Below are 21,404 nucleotides of genomic sequence, written 5' to 3'. Positions count from 1 at the left end.
ATTTTAATTTTTATATAATTTCTAATATGTTATACAATATAATTGGAGGATTTTAACTCCCAAATTTCATATTTACATCTTCTCATCCATGTAATTGCATATGTAATACATACATAAAAGATCTATTTAATTAATTTGGATAGAAAAAATAGTCAAATTAATTATTTAGAAAAAAATATGTGTTAGTTTTTTTAAAATATCTTCTCAAATTATAAATTAATTCTCACATTATTTTATTATAACTTATTACTCAAGTTTAAAACTCCAAGTCCAATTTAACATTACAAACTAAGCTCAAACTTATACAAATAATATTTTTTTTTAAAAAAAAAAAAGTTAGGCGGGCCGGCGGGCTAGCCCGCCAGCCCGCCTTGGCGGGCTCGGGCTGGCAAAATGCCAGCCCGCCAAAGTGCGGGCTACTTCAGCCCGCACCGCTTTTAGCCCGCACCGCTGCGGGCTGGCCCGTATCCGCACCGCCAGCCCGTATTCCCAGCTCTAGTTTTGTAAGTAGAGTTAATTTTAGGGCCCAGCTTTGGTAAACTGGAAAAGTTATAGGGAGTGCTTTACAAGCTTTTAAAGCACAAGGACATGCTTGAAGACGGGTATGCTCAAAATCACATGAAAACCCTTGAGCTTGTACTGTGGACAAAGCACAAAAACCCCTACTCAATGCTGAAAAATGGCATAATGAACTTGTGATCGCGAAAATATATATTTGTCGCTTTTACGTTTTATTTACATGTACGAAATTCTAACATTTGCATTTGCTGGCTAAAAAGCCAGTATTACAGATCATGTCTAAGGTTACAGAAAATTGAAAAAAAAAAAACACACGAACAACTTCTAAGCAGTACTGCATCTCATATAGTCTGTTACCTGAAGACCCTTGATCTTGAAATACGGACAAAACACAAACCCATACTCAATGCTGAAATATAATATTATTTAAAAGAATAGACAATGGAACGGGGGCTTTTTAGGTCAGAGGCTATTTCTGTTGAAAAAATGATAAAATGAAGACACGTTTGATTTTATAAATTTTCTTTACACAGGATAGAGGATCATGACAAGAAGAGACTCATGCCCAGTAGCATATATATTGTGGGGCCTCTCTGTTCCTACCTTCTTTTTCTCTGGTAGTAGACATTTTTATTTCCATTGACGCACAATCCACCAGGAGAATTCTGAGTTGTACACTGTTTAAGAATTGCATAATGATCAGAAAACGAATGGCAACAACTTAAGTTTTCCAGAGACAGCATATACTTATTCTTCTGCACTTGAAGTCTCCTGGTCTAGACTGTCAATTGCTGGGATGAAAAGGTGGAGGCGTGTGGCTATAAAGGGCCTGGATAACATAAAATAAAGAAGATCACGAGAGGTCTTTATGTGTTTTTTAAGGTCGGGGGGATGATGACAACCCTTGAATTGTGAATAGTTCTTTTGATGCTTTGACCCACAGAAGGATTTTGAAATGGGACCAGTGGACCCTTTTTCACCAGTTGTGGAATATAATCCTGCACCAAAGAAGGACAAGAACAAGGGAGGCCTCTCATGTATTTATGCCCAGCTCCTCTGCAACCTGAAAAGTCACTCAACTTGGGACACTAGTTTATGTCATCAATTTCATTATTATTCTATAATTTCATTTTAAAATCAAAACACATTAAATTTTCAATAAATGACAAAAAAGATCTTAATAATTAGATGCATTTGCTTAATTGTTGGAAGATTATTTGCAAATGATTATATGTTCAGTAATAAATTGTGGGAGATGAGGGTTGATTCCCTTTGACTATTTATATGTATTGGCTAAAACAATTTTTTTAATCTTTCATAATAAAGATGGAAACATTATGAAATTTTCATACATCAATGTTAAATTTTAGAAAATCAGTGCAAAATTTTTGCGTTTATATATATATATATATATGACTAAAATGAGTTATTTCTAATTTTTAATATTAAAAGTTGGAACATCAATTGCAAAATATGTGCAATTCTGTGTGAAATTTGGGAAGATTGTAAATATCAATTTTTAAAAAAAAATAACAAAATTATGATGAACTTTAAATGAGGTGCGGGCATAGAATAGTAAACTAATGTATATATTTTATCTAGGTCGCACCATACAAACAGAAATTTATTTAAAATATGGTGTGAGGATTAAGATTCCAAGGTCAAATTGGTGTAGGTATCATCAATTAAAGTAGTTCATTACAATGTTCTCTTGTTTGAATATCCAACAAATTGTTATTATTAGTGGCAAGCTCTCATTAGTCTGACCAATAAACACAACTTTACAGAGTTTACCTTCAACTTTTTCTCTTTTTCTCACTTAATCTCCAAGTTGAGTTAGCTAAACCATACGTATCTTCGTTCACATATGAAAGGAGCATATCATGATATGATATTTCAAAAAGAAATTATATTCCATTTGCTTTTAATTTGTTATGGTCAATAATGTTACTTTAAAAAAAATTTATGGTTTCAACTTGGAAATGGAAACTAATATGAATTTTATTGTTTATTACTAGAAAGACTTTGTGTATTTATGTGGAGTTTAAAATAAGCCCACAATTTTAATGGATGGTATTGCTTCCTTTAACTTCTGTTGATGAATCCAGGTTTAAATCTTTATTGAGAGAGGTACCTACATTTAGTGCTCGACAATGCTTCGAATATAATTGCCTTTGATATGAAGATTCACGTGCTTAACCAAAAAAAAAAAACTTTTATAGATGTAAATAGAAAGAATTATATTTTTTTGTTGTTATAAAAAAAGAATTATATTTTTTTGTGTGACATGCTTACATGATTATTTTTGTTGAATTTTGAATTAAAAAAATTATTTGTATAAATTTAATCAAATGCGCATTATAAGGTGGTAGGTTGACGTCCTTTCCAGTTGAAGTTATCTTTTTTTATATATATAGACACACATATATATATTGTGCAATATTTTCACCACTTGATGAATTAGTGGGTTGACCCATTCTTGTGCAATGTAAGATATTTTTGTTGAAATTTGACTTGAAAAATTGAATAGCTCCAACAAAATTATCCATAAACTTTTATTTCTGAACTTTTTTTAAAAAAATGAATTTAAGATTAAAAATTTGAGACAACAATACATGAAATTTAAAATCCGACCAACAAAGCACACAACTCAAGTCAAATAAGAGATTGTGATAATTTAATTAAAAATTTTAAATTCCAAGCCCTAAATATCCAAATTTATCAAACATTTGTTGGCAGAGCTTGCTACGTACCCCGATGTTTCCACTCGACTCTATTTGAATTTATTGGAGCTTGATATGCCTTTTGGACACCATGTGCAAATGCCAAGTAAAAAAATGGGAAAATTTCACTGTAGGACCACAGAAGACAACTAATCTCAAAGAGCCCCAAAACTTTCTGAAACCTCACTGCAGGACTAAGGGGCCAATCTGATATTAATTCCACAAATGAAATGACGCCACTGCCCCTAGTAGGAGGGAACAAGTGCGGGAGAGTGCATTTGCAATGAGAACTAGCCAATTTGCAGAATAAATACATATGTTCACACGTGGAATCAGTCCGTTCACATGTGGACTGGTTCACCTGATGCATGCGTTCGTGAGGGAACAAGTATGGGAGACGCATTTGCAAGGGGAACTAGCCAATTTGCAGATGAAATACATATATTCACATGTGAAATCAGTCCGTTCACATGTGGACTGGTTCACCTAATGCATGCGTCCGTGAAGGAACAAGTGCGGAAGAGCGCATTTGCAAGGGGAATTAGCCAATTTGCAGAATAAATACATATATTCACATGTGGAATCAGTTCGTTCACATGTGGACTGGTTCACCTGATGCATGCGTCCGTGAGGGAAAAAGTGCGGGAGAGCGTATTTGCAAGGGGAACTAGTCAATTTGCAGAATAAATACATATATTCACACGTGAAATCAGTCCGTTCACATGTGGACTGGTTCACCTGATGCTAAGGGTAGTGGCGTCATTTCGTTTGTGGAATTAATATCAGATTGGCCCCTTGGTCCTGCAGTGAGATTTCAGAAAGTTTTGGGGGCTCTTTGAGATTAATTGTCTTGTGCGGTCCTACAGTGAAATTTGCCCTAAAAAAATCCTTCACTCAATATGAATTTGGAGGGGTGCAGATTGAATTAAAAAAAAAAAAAATCTCCGACCTGCTTTTCTAATCTTATTTACAAGACACTATTAGCATGTTTTATCGAAATTAAGAAAAATATTAAATTTTATTGACTTTGTTTTGAAATTTAATATTCCTCTGATCCTTAATGTAAGACCTAATTAATTAATTTGAATAGATTAAATATGTTGGTTAAATTAGCTAATAAGATTTTTTCCCCTCAAATTCTTAATTGCCTTCCTTAATTCGCTTCCTCCCTCTCCAACTTGATTATTGTAGGAAAATATCAATAGGATTAATTTGAAAAAAAACTATAAGTCTTGCATACAAAACCAACATTTATTCTTAAATTAGATCCTATGTTAAGAACTAAAACTGAAAGAGTACTTTTTTATTTTTAATTCTTATTTAATTTATGTAGCTTTTGACAAAATAACAGTCTACAGACCAATACAATAAAGCTCAAATTGGATACTTATATGATAGAATGAACAAGACCACTTATATTATGGGATAAGAAAACCTTCTCCTTGCCTACCCTACCCCACCCCATAAAATAGGTGGACATGCCACGTAGGAAGATCATGTGGGTCGATGAAGCAGGTCAGGATTGTGGGTCAGCCCATCCCAGAGGAGGACATTGGTGTCCATAGAAAGTCCTTAGTGGAAGCTCCAATCTTTGAAACACTTTAGAGCCCTACCCAACGGCAGAGGTACCTTCCCCACTCACCATTTTTGTCCAAGAAGCAAAAATTTAAAAAAAATGTAAAAATTCATTTAATATTTAAAAAGTGATAGAGCAGTATGCTCATAACCCACAAAGTTATAAATTCAAATTCTACTATCGATGTGAAGACATTATTGATAAGCGATTTGTAAGTATTTCTGTAAGTACTTTTATAATCTAAAAGCATGCTCTATTTCTACTAAGTCTCACTACCCAATTCATCTGAACTTTTCTTATATATAAAAAAGAAAAAAGAAAAGTAACAAACACAGGTGCTTCCACCGCCTCCTAATGTTGATTCCACGCTTTCCCACTCACCATTTGCAGGTTTTTATGTGCTTAATTTTCAAAATTTATAAATAATTTTCTCCAAAAATTCAAAAGTTATGACCATAAAGTTCCAGGGACATATGCGATATACATGATCTAGAAACCCTTTCTTCCCCAAAAAAATTACAAAACTGTCTTAGCTAGCTAGAAAGTTATTGCCTTCTGCAGAATGTTAACTACTTCAACAACAAAAACAAAAACAAAAAAAAAAACTTGTGATGTTCAAGCCCAGATGGCTAGAGAAGACATGGAAGCTATGCCGAGAAGAAGAGAGAGATGAGCAGAAAGTTGAATCTTGGAGTTGGATTGAAGCTTAGGGTTCATGAAATCAGCAGCAAGAAGATCAACCAAAGCCATATATATGAGAATTCCTGCAGATGCAGAGTTGAAGACTCCTTCCACTATGAGAGCCGCTGGGGTGTTGCCTCTGTAAACTCCTGATATTCCCACTCCTATCGCTATCCCCATTGGCGTTGTCAGTGAGAAAAATATTGCCATTATTGCTGCCGATGTTGACTTGAATTTTGCCTGCACATACCCAAACATGTTATTACAACATTTCATTCCATGGAATCACTTTATGTACACATACACATATTTATATATAGAGTCACTTTATGCTTATTCAACAAATGTAAAGCTCCTCACTTTATATTCAAAAGCAGGTTCTTATTCCTTAATCACTGCTCTCTCTCTCTCTCTCTATATTAGTTGTGCAAGCATCATTCAAATTTTGTTATTCTTACAAAATCCTTTAAAATTTAGAAAATTTGACTGAAAAGTCCCCCATTTGTAAAGTTTATTACCTAGAGATAACTAAAGACCTAAATTTTTATATCACACATCTTCAACTGTGCACAATAAATATATATATATATATATATATATATATCTTTAGCTATATATGTGCAAATGTTCGTTTCACACATAGTTGAACATTGATTGCATACAACTAAAAAAAAATTGCACTACCGAAGATAGATTGCACCTAGGTGTCTTTAAATAAACCATTTTGTAATAAAAAATTTCAGCAATTCTTTCTAAACTTCAAAAAGAGGTGAAAATCTCAAGCTTTTTCATCAAGATCCCTTTCCACTATTGAGAAAGCATCCAAATGAAACTTTCTTTAGTCAAATTTTGTTCCTAATTACATATTACTTTCCTATTACCTTCAATCCTAAATCTAAGAGTTGGTTTGTAGTGCAAATTGCACTACAAACCAACTCTTATATTTAAGATTTGAGCAGTATTAAATATGAATTTGATGGGTTCATTATATTTTGGCCCATCAAAAAGATAAAATTTAATAATTATATATATAAATATACACACGCACACATATATACCTGGCAAATGCAGCCACCAAGACCCATGCCCTCAAAAAACTGATGAAATGAAAGTGCCACAAGAAGAGGCTTTATAGTTTGAACGCTTTGCGCAGCTCCCAGTGATATCCCAATGATCACAGAATGAACCACTATTCCTAACTCCAACACCTTCACTCACAAATAATTAACATCATCAGAACAATACAATTATGTATATGTATATATATAATCACACATAATAAACCAATTAACAAACATATAATATATACTGATCATCATAACTAATTTTTTAACTACCTGCGATATGATTCTGTGACGGATCACTTCAGCTGATGATGATGTTAGTAGTTCGACATCGTGAGATGATCCATGAGCATGGCCATGTGTGGCGTGGGTATGCACATGAACGTGACCAGCATTTTCATTTCCTGATTCTAATTCATCAGCATCTGTAGAAACTTGCTTTGAGCTGTTGAAATGTTGCTTCTTATAGTACCCTGTGGCGATTGAATCTGTCATTAGCGTCACCACCGAAGCCGCCATGGCGATGAGGCCGGTGAACGGGAATTTGGACCACGGGCCGTGCTTCAAGCACGGCGAAGTGAGAGTCTCGAAGGCGTCTGGTAATATATGAACGAACCCAGTTGCGAGGATCACGCCGGCGGCGAAAGCCTTCACCATGAAGAACACGTCGTTCTGGGGGTCGAGATATGGGACTTTCCGGCTCAGTAAAGGGAGGCTCACCCCAAGAGCACCGGCGACGAGGATGGAAGCGATAGAGACGACTTTGAATTTGAGAGTTTGGCTTGGTTTGTCCTTTTGGGTGGCCGCGTCTGGTTCTGCAACATCACACGTGCATTCACAGGAAGCCATTGCTGGGAGAAGGAGGAGGAGAAAGAGGAAGACGATGCAGTGATGAGTTTCAAAGTTTGGCATTTTTGTGATCGAGAGAGAAACTAAGGATGGTTGGCTTCTTTGAGATGAGCGTGTGAGGAAGATTTCGGAAGAGTGTTGTTATTTAAAAGGCCAAAAATTCTTGTGTTATGTCAAAAACATATTTTAAAATTACAGTTTCATTTAGTAACATGAGCTTAGAAAAATGCTTTTTAGCTCCAAGTAAATATGTAAAGAGAATTTTATTTTGTAAATTGTAAAATTAAAACGGATATTTTAAGATACTCTCAACTTCATAATGGGAAAAATGATAATTTAGTCACTGATAAAGAATTTGATGGTAACCAAAAAAACCATGTATGATGTAATTGTCTTCCATCCTGACGTCACTTTAAAGTTGTTTAATTTCTCTCATTTAAATGCTTAATAAAACATTAATTATTCGACGCCTTATTAATGAAGAATATATTTGAAAGCTCCTTTGTTTAAATCAAAATCACGATTTTGACGGAAGTAACATTTTGATATATTCTCCCAAACCCGTCATTAATTTGGTTTTGAGTCAGTTTTATTGTGTATCATCTTTTTTGACCAGCCATTTGTTTCTTTTGTAATATCTTTGTTTTTTTTTATGTTATCATCCAGTATCAAGTGCTTTTTTTATTCTATTAATAGGTATTCAAGTAATCAACCGATCCACTTGGCTGGGATCTAGAGTTCGATCATATATGGGTGTGGGTTAAATTTGATTAATTTGAAAAAAAAACTATGAATTATATGTATTTTATTTACCACGAAGACAGAATGTTATGTACACGACTAACGATATAAATATAAAGATATTGTAATATTAAAATACCTGTATATAATATTATTTTTTTATGTTATGTTCTGTCCCTCTTGGGACACACGATAAAATGAATCTTATATAATACTAATAAATATTATGATTTTTAATATAAGACCTATTTAATTAATTTGATTAGATTAAAAAATAGGTAAATTAGTTAATTATAAGAAATATGATTTTTTTAAAAACATCATAATCATCCTCCTTAATATCCTCTCTCCCTCTTCTACTTGATTATGGTTGAAGGAGTATCCGTAAGAGTAATTTAGGAAAAACTGATAAATATGATAAATAAGCTTTATATTTAGGATTAAAATCAACTCTACAATTAGTTCCTATATTAAGAACAGGAGGAGTACAAATTTTTTAATAGGATCAAATATGAATATAAATTTTTATATTTCATAGCATCCATGCTCATTATTAACCAATGGTTAGTGAGAGAAAACAAAAGGAAGAAGAAGAATAAAAATAATATATAAAATATTTAACAAAGGCCCGACGAAAGGCTAATAGGGTGTGAGAATCTTATGCAGCGAAGGACAACCACTGAAATTAAGGTAAAAGGTGAGATACACATACGGATTCATTAATTAAAAATTGTTGAACGGTACTGAGGACGGCATGTGATGTGTTGAAGAATGTTTAAAGCCTTTGAACACTAATTATTAAGAATAATAGTGATGAGTACCACTTCATAATCATAACCTAAACTTAGTTCATTGCCTAAATCTTTCTCTTTTAATTAAGGACCTATATGCATTGATGTGTCATAATAGTTGACAGCAATTTAAGTAATTAATATAGAGTAATTAATAGTCTAATAGAGGAATTTCTTAGAGCTAATGAAACCATTGGGGAATTTGGAACTCTTCATGGATTAAAGCTGTCAAAGCAAGTCAATTATTAAGGAGTTTCTTTAAATTGAACTTTGATCTCTATTAAAGTTGTCTAATTAAGGTAAAAGTAGTGTTTAACATGTTTAACTTCAATGTACTACTATAAATAATTGACTACTTACTTATAACATTTTGGTATGACTCATTTGACCCGCTAGCTAAATTGTCTATTGTCTCTAATCACCTCTCCACTTTATTTTATTTTTTAACTTTTAATTTGAGCTTTTCTTCATTGATTTCCTATTATTGTTCATCAAAATTTGATTTTTCACTTTCAATCTCCTACTAAAGTGGCTATGGCACTACTAAATTTGGCGTCAATTCATAATTGATGATTTATTTTGACATGTTAAACAGACAGATCCACTTAACCTATCTAATGAATCTGATTTAGTTTTCAACGTATCTAACCAATCAGTAAAAAAAGATTTGCTCTTTTAACTCATGATACCTTAAGCATGTGGCCTATAATGAGCAAATTGACTGGCTTTATAACTTTGTTCTACACCCATCAATATCAATGTAGCATAAGAAAATTGAATGCAATGACATTGCTATTTTACTATTTATGATATGATTACTAATTTAAACTTTTAGTTTGGACAAATACTTTATTGATTCAAATTGTATACATCTTTTTTCTAAATTTTATATCTTTCTACAAGTATAACAGTCCATGCCAGTTTAGTCATATATTTGCAATGTAACTCAATGTGAAATAGTGATGTTGATCCCCAAAGCCTACTATTCCCTCCAAGCCCTGTTTGTTTCTTGCATTGATTCCCTTCCCATTGTTAAAAACTTGATGGATTTAAATGAGTAGAATCCGGGATTCATCTGCAACTATATGATTCTCCGTATCCATTTATCAAAAACCTACTCTTCTATACATATGTACATTTTCTTTCTTCCTTTTCCCTTTTTTTGGGGCCTCCTACTGTGTATGTATGTGGGAGCGAGTCAATCGATGAGCGCAATATGCTGAGATTCATGAAGCAACGGAGGGAAAGAAAAGTAGAAAAGGTAAGAGGGAAGGAGGCAGTGGAAGAAACATGTCTTGCACACACAAAAGTTATCAACTTTGTGCAAATGAGGACAGGATGTTGTCATATGACCTTAATATATTCAAACTTAACCTCAAATTAGCAGCCTAAAGTGCCTTCATTTCCTCAACCTAACCTAACTATGTCGATATTATGTCCTCAATCTCACCTCATCATCTTTTCCATGGTGGAAACTTCAAATAAAAAGTGCCTAATAAAGTTATTGAGCCCATCAACTAATATTAATTAGTATATTTATAAATCCTACACACACACACACACACAAAGGTAACTGCAAAGCCGTCATCATATATCTGATTTCATCCAAATTAAAAATAAACAAAACCAACGGCAATTCTTTAGTAAATACAGTTTAATACTTTTCTAAAGTGACAATTATTAAGTTAATTGCTATCAACGTCCTTATCTAATGTCAATAAAGCAAGATACTATGATATCAACTCGTACCAGAGAATTTTCATGAACGGTATGTGATTAAAATAAAGCCTTTACCCCAAAAATTATACCTTGGACAGCCGATTAACTCCTTAAACGCTATATTTATGTTACATTTGAACACACATCACTCCTTGACAAGTAATTGGTCATATGAAAAAAGAACGAGTACGTTAAAAGAAATTCAACAAATTTAATTAGTATGCTTAGAATTCATGAATAGACTTTGGATTTCCGGTTCGGAACCTCTCCTCTTCTCCTTCCATCTCTTTCCTCCTCTTCTTTAATCATTCGCTTAATATTTTAACTGTCTAGATTTAAATTTTTTTAAAACTATTATTCAAATATTAAATTATAAAAATAAATAAATAATAAATTACAAACTATATTAAAATTTAATTCTAATAATTTTCAAATGTACTAAATATTTTTTAAAAAATTTTATAAGTAGTGTATAAAAAATTGAAATCTAAACCGTTGACATATATTAATCTAACGGTTTGAAAAAAGAAGAGGAGGAAAGAGGAGGGGAAAGGAAGAAGAGAGGCTCCGAACTGTTGGTTTTCTTTCATATTATGGATGAAAGCTGAAACTAGAGGATTTTGCCTGACCCTCGTGAAAGCAAGAAAACTATTTGGAACCAAAACCAAAGGAGAGTTGTACAAAGATGGTCCTAGCTAGCAAGGTAGATGAACACATGAACAGATTAAATTTGGCTTTATATGGATTTCTATGAGCATGTGGTTCAGAACAGGAATAGTGGTTGGGAGTAGGAGAAAAGGTTGAGGACACTTGAGGCTGACTTGAAACCGAAGAGCCACAACCTCTTCTGATGGTCCTATCCAATTTCATCATCACTTGTTTTTCTTTTTAAGCACATGTAATCCTTTATTAGAGGTAATCCTATTCGAACCATTGTCCTGTACTAAATGTGAACATTCTCCTAAATAGGAATTCAAACTTTAATTCGCCAAGTTGTAAGGAACTAGCCCCTTCTATTAGATTTATTAACCCTAGTTGGTCATCATCACTTATCGGACAATTGCCTTAAAGTAGTGTACATCATCAGACAGGGACTCTAACATTGAGCTTAAACAACAAGAAGTGGACTCTGACATAGGGGTTTGCATTGCTGACAAACACACAAATGCTGGCAACTAAACTTGGGCTGACAAGTCCCACAGGAAACTTCAGTGAAAGGCATGATACCCGTTTGACAAAGACAGCCATTGTGCTCATCATCCATATCCCATGAAGGAGTATGTTGCTTCGTCCAAGGACCATTCTAAATCATATACTGAAGATCAGCTCTGTGATGGAAATGCAAAACAAAATTATTATGGTAAGCCTGAACAATAGTCATCCATACTTGGAGCTTCCAGTGCAAATTTAAAAGGATCTTGAGCTGAGATGAATGCATCCTGTTTCTGTAGCAATCCCAGCACTAGAAGAGGCATCATCATCAGATGCATAAAAAGTAGGAGCAGAGTTTGAAAAACCCAATTTAGTTTATAATCAGAATGTTTGGCTTCTCCCATTTTATTTCTTCAATGAGTTGATCCTTGCTCAGATTTTGATCATACCTGTATATATTTAAGTCAAATACACATTCTGAAGTCAGAAAATTTTTACTCTTTTCTTGATAGAAAAAAGTTTAGGTGCCCGAAGGCACTATCTCATATACGCATATACTTTATACTTAGCCAGTCTATATATGTTGATGATGTTATGAGGCCTACGTTTTTGGTCGAGTTTCTCTGTCCTTCCTTCTAGACGATTCTTCTGATTGCAATAGTTTTGTTTACCTTCTTTCTCAATCCATAGCTAATGGCATTCGTCTCTTGGGGGGGGGGGGGGAATCCGCAGTGTTATGTGATTGAATAACTTCTATTTTCTTTGTGGACTAATTTATATTGGTTGAACGTGTGCATCAACATGGCCTATTAGCTCAGTTGGTTAGAGCGTCGTGCTAATAACGCGAAGGTTGCAGGTTCGAGACCTGCATGGGCCATTTTCATTTTATTTTTCTTCTTTTGTTGTATGGGAACTTTCTTTTCTACCGCTTTTGGCTGACAGAAAAATCTGTTCTGTTTAATCATTTATAAAACTAAGCTTTCAAGCACTCAGAGATTTACCATTATCTGCTTTCATGCTACAATTGAACACAACAGAGAGGTAATAGTATTATAAAGTATTGCCATGAAGGCAAATAAAACAGTCTGTCCTCTGATCAATGTCAAAGACATTAATTAAACCATACTTGATCCTGCCGTATAAAAGACAAGTCAAATGTCAGGAATTAGGCTTTTAACGCAAAGAAATACAAATGTGCAAGAGAAAACCCAGAAAAGATGGCATTGAAGTGAAGTGACTACAACCCACAGTATAACAAGAAACTCCAACAGAAATTCAATATTTATGAGAAACCAACAGTATTGAACTCTGCAACATACTTAATCTCCAGTTACTCAAATGAACTTCGCAGGTTATGGCATATCTATATATACACACAAACAATACACGTCATCTATAACAGCTAGAACCCATTAGCATTCCCTGCTCAACTATATACACTCCGGTCCTTCAACTAAACCCTTACCTGCTAGCCATTCACCAAATTAGCTACATCTAACATAATAGGATTTGAATCCTACACATTGCCTGAGAAACAGCTCAACAAGCACCAGTCTCACATTACATGATATTAACATCACAAAACAAAACCAAAAAAATAGTATCTTCCATTTTGGAAGTACCAATACTTCATTGTTAGTTGCTATGAACATGTGGCTAGACCATCTTGTGGTAGCAGAGTCTCTTCGTGATGTAATGTCTCTCTGACTACACGGTATAACTCTATCCAAGAAGAGAGGCATCTACAGGAGCTGCTAAGAATGTAGGATTTGGACTTGCTGGGCAGGCAATAATCAGATCAAGAACTGAAACTGGTTTGACAGTTCTTGGGAAATTGAAGGCTAGATTGTCCACTTTGTGCTCATAAATTTTTCCATTTCTGTCCAGTTTATACCGTGAAGTTCCTTGAAATTCCCCTTTGGATTCCCAAGGAACTCTAGGGATTCCTCTCAAGTTCCACCTTATCAGAATCTCATTCTCTGAAGGTTGCCATATCCGATAAACATCAAGAGCAATCTCACGGAACAACATTTTCCCATGAAACCGCAATGCCCAGAATATCAATTTGTACTTCTCAATTCCAGTAAATGTGTTCAGAGGGTCCATGAATGTTATATCATCCCTGAAATGATCAAAATTCCACCTTTCTGAGAAAAAGCTAAGCTTCAAAAACACCAATAAAGAAGGAAACTAAAACCCAATCTTGGCATGACGGAAACTAAAACCCCATCTTGGCATGACCCACTATCAATTGTTCTCTCATATATAATTGGACTCTATTTCAACATCATAGTCCTTTTTATCCATAAAAAATTGAACAAAACCATCTAATCGCCTCTAAAAAGTAAGAACTTGACACAAAACCGTACTTGAGAGTATAAAGTAAAAATTGGGTACGTATCAAAGAAGTGAAAGGAGAAGAAAAGAAAATGACCTGTAAATGTCGAAATTGAGATCTTTGATGAAGAGCAAAGGCAGGTCTTCACGGAGAGTACGAACAGCAAGGCCGAGATTGAGAAAGAAGTCGTGTTTTTTATGACTTTCGTCTTGGGCAGGAGGAGGAGTGTCGACCTGCGCAACCTGTGAAGTGGGATTCTGGAGAGTGGTCAATGAAGACGACAAAACTGACGAAAGAGGAGAGAGAGAAGAGGGTTTGGAAGGAGAAAGGGTTTGGTGAAGAGGTTTCTCTTTGAATTTAGTGGAATGGGGAAGGAGAGAAACAGGGAGGTTGTGGAGAAGAAAAGCCATGGCCTTCTTCCTGCTCAGGAAACAAACCAAGGTGGTTCTTTTCAAATTTGGGACGCCCGGCACATAACCTTGAAATGAGATTGCAGAAAATTCAGAAAATGATTGATTATAATATCCGCACAAAAATGTTAATCGCACAAGATTAAAATGGATAGTATAAACGAAATAATTAAAAAAAATCAAAGTATTTATATTCCCAAAAAAATATGTTGTTCATCTTTCCAGAGTAAGTAAAGGTATAACTAACTTTGGCGGGAGGGAAATGACCACCGTATAACACAAAGGAAAAAGCAAAATTAGTTGATGGTGGATGGAAAATAGATATTTTGGGATAGACACGAAACGTTTCAAATATCAAGCACATCATAATACTGCCTCAGGTTGTTAATATCAGGATTAGTTGAAAATTGTATCTAGTCTTAACTTTTAAATATAAAACACTAATCTATTTTGCCTTCTGAATTTGTAATTTATTCTCTAAAATATCCCTATTAATTATACATATTGAGAGAGTTTTTATTCAAGGAGAGTCAATAATTTTTAAAAAAATTTAACTTGTATTTATTGCAAATAACTAATATAATAAACTTTTTCGATCTACTTAAATTAGTTAAACAGCTCTTATATTAAGGATAAAAAATAATAGGTACAAAAAGGCATGCATTTGATACGTAAATTATTTGAATTTTAGTAACAGGCTATGAAAGGGGAAAAGGGAAAAAGAAAAACATGAAAGAGACAAACACATAATTGAAGAGACCAATCCTGTTTAAGTATAATCATTTCTTCAGCCATCACTAGCCATTAAAGCCAACATAATTAGAAGATAAGATAAGATGGAACTGTTGAAGCAACCAAACAAAATAATGAGAATGCGAAAAACAGGAGGGACATAGAATGCAATAATGTAAAATAGCTATCAAAGAAGAGATGGGGAAATGAATAGTGGGGTTGTGATGGTGAATGGCCAAAAAAAAATAAAAATAATAAAAAGATTGGTGCATTATTGGATTGGACGTGAGGTTTGTGCCTTGGATAAGAGCTGAAGGAAGTGACAATGATAATACAAACCGACTCGGATTTGAGAGGGTCCAAGGATTCTCATCTGGATATTCTTTCCACTCTGTGTGCCCACCACAGCACATTCCTTTTCTTTATTCCCTTCCCTTCAGCATCTTCCTTCATCCTTCCAAGGAAAGAGTTGAACACACAACTTTATATTTAAGTAAAACTTTAGGGACAGTTGAGAAGATAATTTAGAAGTTCTTTAAAGACTCTATTCGTTTTCCTAACAATCAATGAAACCTGAGAGAAATCTCACGGCTCATGATTTAAGGCACCTAAGTCCATTTTTAAGACTTTGTTTATAGGATTTTTGGCAGTTATATAAATACTTTTTTTTTTTTTGCTAAAGCGTGGATATCTTTCTATTAGAGACAATCCTGTTCGAGACACTGTTAGGCACTAAAAGTTGACACTTCTCCTAGTGGAGATTTAAATCTTGATTTGTTATTTTATGACGGATTAGTATCTTTAACTAGACTCAACTCGGTTGGTTTGTATAAATACTTTCTTAAAGCTTAAGTACTCTTTTTTTGTGAGTAATAAAGACTTTTGCCGATTTTTGGCCCAAAAGAGACTTGTTCGGTCTGCCTCTAGCAAATCCCCTCGGGCTTTTGAAGCCCAATTAAAGACAAACCGCAACCCCTGTTTCTCGTATTATAAAATCCTATTTTAAAAATTAATTATCCTGGTAAAAATAATTAATTTCTTGAAAAGTTCTTCTATTAGTGTATTCTATCCTATTATTTGTCTCAGAAACGAAATAAAAACAACGAATACGGAAATAGAAAAGATGCTTTGAAAAACCAATGCACAAAAATTGATCCTAAAATAGGGAATGAGGATAAATGGTAAATGAATTTGAAAGGGCAGATCCTAAAATCAATGTACAAAGATATACATAACTTGCACTGGTATTATAGAGTGTTCATTCCAGAATACTTGTTGAAATGCAAATTTGAAATTTTTATTTTAAAAATATTAAATAATCGAAATTCTTTAATTAGTGTTCCCGATAAAAATTTATTAATGAAGATTTAGTCATAATAGAAATTATTGTTCCTGATGAGAAAGTAAACAAAGCAAAATTAGATTCGGCCTTATAACTCTGATATGTTCATTAATTTATCCCATTAATATAAGCCGCGTTCCTTAAAGAAAACTCAGTTATATATTATCATTGATACTCTAATTTTTCTGTAGTGCTTCAATGAAGTAGTTTCAACCAGTCATACTGATTTAATTTAATGTTCGTTCTAGTTATCGTCTTCACTCCTAAATCCCATATCCTTTGATTTGACAAAGAAATTACTTGCATCATAACCCTCCAAAATATGGCCAACAGGGGAACTCGCAACATAGCTTCAAAGTCATTTGCTTTTAAAAACAAAAAAAAAAACAAAAACAAAAGAAGTAGATTGAAGTCCCTAGTGCAGCAAAAGCCAGGCAGAGATCTCCTGCAGAATCATCATCATCATACCATGGTCTTGTGCTCGGGCCTGTGAGTGAATTCAAAATCTATGTGCACAAAAGCCCTCTCAACTTCTGGAAGCTGTTCAAGCTTCACCTGAAGTGTCTCCCCAATATTGTGTGCTTCGTTCAGAAGCATGTCTTCTGGCAAGACGATATCAACTTCCACAAAGTAATGAGCACCAAAAGTGTATGCTCTAACTGTGTCTATGTGCTTAATTTGCTCATGGTGATTCCATATCAGATAGGTCAGTTTTGTCAGATAATCCGGCGGCGCTGTTCTTCCGATCAATGACCACACATTCTCAATCACAGTCTTCGCCCACGTGTTTATAGTATATAATGCTATCTGCCATTAGATTTTCAGTGAATTTCATTAGTTCATCAGTCAAAAACTGGCCTTGCAAGAGCAACCTAAGAAACATGCAATCAAGATAACACTGCGTGGACACTTAACTTTTGGGTTCCATTTGAAGTGTTAAGCATCTGATATCATATGGCTCTCGTCTCATTTTAATGTATTGGGGCTTCATAGGCAACAGGACATGCACAAAACAAATATGAACGCTGACTTAAGGTTAATTAAATCTGAAGTGTTATGATCATTGTTTGATGAAATTGTCAAACATGCATCAGATATGATATATGGCTCCTATTTTTATGATTTCGTGCTTCATAGATGATAACTTCGCTTCAAGATCATACAGGGTAGATGATTGAAGACAATATGGACGGTGCATAATCATGAGCTGATCAATATGTGTATCAGATAAGGAAAAATAGAGTCTTTGCCCTTTGGAAAGAAAAGAAAGCAAAGTGCTAGTAATTTCTAAACTCACAATGATAGCTCCTGTTGGATCAATCCACCAGCGGAACTTGACAGCAAGCACAGCAGCAGCTAAGCCAACTGAATTGGTGACAACATCAAAGAAATGATCTTGTGCATAGGCTCTGACTATTTCGTTTTTGAATCTTCTACAGTAGACCATAAGAATGAACTTCACTAAGGTCACAGTAGCCATAATCCCAATCATCCAATGCAGCTCTCTGGTATTCATGTCTGACTGGTGCTGTAAGAAAAGAATCATTAAAGAAATTAAATAGTATTGATAATGTTTACACGAAATCAATAACAGAGACCTCTGTGCTGCTATGCTTTTGAGGAACATTAATGTGCAAGAGTTGATCCAACTGTTTGGTATCTATTTGACAAACCATCAATATAAAGAAAATGACGTTCTTCATGAAGATATGTCGTTGCATGGAAGAGTGGGCTTATAACACCCATGTTTGAGACCAGATATGACAAGGTTATGGATCTAAAGGGTATAACAAGCATAACTGTTCCAGCCATAAAATGGTTTCATCTAATTTAAAGTGACGCAAAAGTTGAACTCAAATACCCCTGCAATAAGTCTCCTGGCAGACTCAAGCAAAATCTGCAGTCCCAGGGTTGCCATCACAGATGCAAAAACAATGATACCCTGCATCAGAAAACATGATCAGTATGAATCTGCCATAGGCCTTATATGGCTCTAATAGCATATAATTTTCATTCCCCCTCTAATAGCATTGTGAAACTACTCTACTCCTGGCTACATGAACAAAGTAACTCTGCTGGACTGAATCAGCTTATAGACTCACTTCTTACCACTGGTTGCATCCGTTTCTTGCCAATTGGGTAATGATATTGGTTTGGGTTTTTCATGGCATGGGAAGTGAACCACAATATCAACCCAGATAAGAGATCCAGGAGGGAGTCTAGTGTTGAGGCAATGACTGCTAACGATTGGCTCATAACTGAAGCATAAACCTTTGCTGAAAATAACACCAAGTTAGCAAAATTTGACACATGAACTGCCACTCTCTCCCTCTTTGCTAGTTGCTTCATTTCATCCTGAAAGACATAGCAGGAAAACCAAAGCTTTAGTTTGAAGATTACGAAGAATTATACATCAACAGATGTTCAGATAATCTATGACCGTTTGACAACAAATTTCACTGGGAGTCTGTGGCTGTATTCAACGGGTACATAGTATTCTGGTTCTATGTTCCTTTCATTCGTGTTTTTTTCTTTTTTGATAAACTCCTTTCATTCGTGTTATTTATACAGAAAATCTGCCAAATTTTAAGTCAGGGTGGGTGAAAGGATAATTAACCTCAGTGAGACTTCCGGGAAAGAAACCCGTTTCATTCATTGTATCCATCTCATTGAATCCTTCAAGGAGCCTTTCTTGGTTCTTGTAATATTCTGCCACCTTGCGTTGCTTTCCTACAATTAAAAAGTGTTGTAACAATAATATATGAATTGTGAGCATAGAGTCTAGCGAATGGAGACGATAGTCACAAGGAAAAGTACCATATGCCAAGACATAACACCAAAGACTTGAGTCTAACCCACATATTCTGTAGGACAGGCACAGGAAATATAGCAAACGATTCGTGAACATAATTTCAAATTAAACCAAGTAGAAAAGTAGGCAAGATATTTATGAACAGTTAGCTTCAGATGGAATTCGGTCTTTCTTACGCATGCAACATATTCTTTTCCTCACATGGAATCACCTAGTTTATAAACACGACTACTTCAAAAGAATCAAAACTGCAACCAACACGATTCTCAAATTTATAAATACACCAGACTAGATACCCACTGTTTCTATAATAATAACAGAGGCTTTTCATATTTAAAAAATAACAGATCCCTTCAAGTCTAACGACAGCGAAAAGAAGTGAAAGAAAATTACGGGGTCTGCGAAGAAGGCCTTTAAAGCCGAAAGAACGGTGATTAGGATGGTCACCACTATGGCTTGGCAAACGAAACTCCTTAACATTGAGTCTCCAGGACATTGGAGAAGAAGGCTTCGCCGACTTGACGTCCGACGACGGAAGAAGCGGTTCCCTTCTGCCGGCTTCCGTGATGGCGCTACTGCGACACTCATCCACCTCTGCCATGATTTCCGGATTCTTCTGAGAGCATTACGCTTTCTGTTGGTGGTGGTGGGAATGGCCGTGTATAGCACTTTACACGAAGGTTGTTACAACAAGGACGAAGTATGGGGGGAATATAAAGGACAATTTTACATCTGTTAATAATAATAATAACAATTAATAATCAATCTCGTGATCACTAATTCTTAATTTTTTTTGGAAGGCAATTAGCATTTTTCTTATTTTAATGCAATATTCATAGGCATAAAAACACAACATTTATTCTTTTTCTTAATATAAAAATTACCTTAATATAAAAATTAATTAATTAATTTGAGCAAATTGATAGAATTAAATAAATTAATTAAGTATAATAAATATATAACATACTACCATTATATAATAATATATTATATATTAATTTATAAGTTATTTGTAAATTAGACTAACTGGAAGAAAAATAATAAATATTAAAAATAAAATAGATTAAGATTTTATATTTAGGATTAAATCTAACTTCTTAGTTTGCCTTTGTATCAAGGATGGAAAGGAATGTAATTTATGGGATTCACCAATTATCTTCTTCTCATATTATCATTTGTAATTTTAATTATTAAAATCTGTGAGGTGTACGCTTTTTAACAGAAAGTGTCCAAGAACATGAGGTGTTCATACCGAAATAAGCAATATATAGATTATATATATTATATTGTACTTTTAAAAGACGTCCACAAATTTACTATATTTTGAATAAAAAGACAGCTGATTTTCCTTGAAGTAAAGTAGGGTAAGATTTAAAAAAGAAAATGAGAATAAAAGAAAAGGTAAAAATAATGCAGCCCACATTTTTTTTTATAAAAAAAAAATTATCTCACCCGTTTCTCTGTGTGTGTTTTGGTTTCTTTACTTGACTCTCCTCTCTTTTAGGAGATCTAAGTAGAAGACGTAAGTAACAAAATGAGCCATTAATTTGATAACTTTAATGGGCATGTTGGGCATTAGTTTGAATTTGTTGATGATAATGGTAATAATTTGAACATTGGAAATAACTGGAGAGCTAGAAAAGGAAAGTTGGGATTATCCCCTTTGACGTGTCGCTTTTATATTGGAGTTTTGAGGCTATTCGGTTGCGGAGAGTCACTGTCTGAGAATATTTGATAATATTATTATTATTATATTATTTGTGGCTTTTTTTTTTTGCCTCCAGAATATTTTATGCTCTCAAATTTTATCTCTGCTTTAAAGCGATCGCCAACACATAATTAAATAATATACTAAATTTATTAAATTACTATATATGTTATTTAGTATAAGAACTAGTTAACTAATTTGAATAGATTTAAAAAAACTAATCAAGTTAGTTATTTGTAATAAATAG

The 21,404-nt window shown here is 34.1% G+C and overlaps 1 protein-coding gene, 1 non-coding gene and 1 pseudogene across 4 annotated transcripts; 1 reads left to right on the top strand and 2 right to left on the bottom strand.

Annotated features, from left to right (window-relative positions):
• Positions 1-5,209: 5,209 nt before the first annotated feature.
• On the bottom strand, positions 5,210-20,124 carry LOC114730426 (metal tolerance protein 9). Of its 3 annotated transcripts, XM_028917498.1 has the most exons (7): positions 19,843-20,124; positions 19,255-19,367; positions 18,747-18,992; positions 18,543-18,579; positions 6,837-7,405; positions 6,558-6,707; positions 5,210-5,739 (listed from the first exon to the last, which is right to left on the bottom strand). In XM_028917498.1, the coding sequence occupies exons 1-7, from the start codon at positions 20,048-20,050 to the stop codon at positions 5,434-5,436; spliced, it is 1,629 nt and encodes a 542-aa protein (XP_028773331.1). In that variant the 5' UTR covers positions 20,051-20,124; the 3' UTR covers positions 5,210-5,433. The 3 variants fall into 3 exon arrangements, with proteins under 3 accessions (XP_028773331.1, XP_028773329.1, XP_028773330.1); XM_028917496.1 differs by lacking the exons at positions 5,210-5,739; positions 6,558-6,707; positions 6,837-7,405 and adding exons at positions 17,015-17,444; positions 17,935-18,165 and having other exon boundaries at positions 18,499-18,579; XM_028917497.1 differs by lacking the exons at positions 5,210-5,739; positions 6,558-6,707; positions 6,837-7,405; positions 19,843-20,124 and adding exons at positions 17,015-17,444; positions 17,935-18,165; positions 19,455-19,752 and having other exon boundaries at positions 18,499-18,579.
• TRNAI-AAU (transfer RNA isoleucine (anticodon AAU)) lies at positions 12,619-12,692 on the top strand. The gene has a single exon. It is a non-coding gene; the product is annotated as a tRNA-Ile (tRNA).
• Positions 13,068-14,770, bottom strand: LOC114730427 (uncharacterized; annotated as a pseudogene).
• Positions 20,125-21,404: the final 1,280 nt, after the last annotated feature.

The sequence above is a fragment of the Neltuma alba genome, unplaced genomic scaffold, assembly GCF_004799145.2.
Source record: "Neltuma alba isolate B1F8T4 unplaced genomic scaffold, ASM479914v2 tig00012732_pilon, whole genome shotgun sequence".
NCBI classification, from domain to species: domain Eukaryota; kingdom Viridiplantae; phylum Streptophyta; class Magnoliopsida; order Fabales; family Fabaceae; genus Neltuma; species Neltuma alba.
The sequence above is the reverse complement of the archived record's forward strand: the minus strand, read 5'-3'. Positions and strand labels throughout refer to the sequence as shown.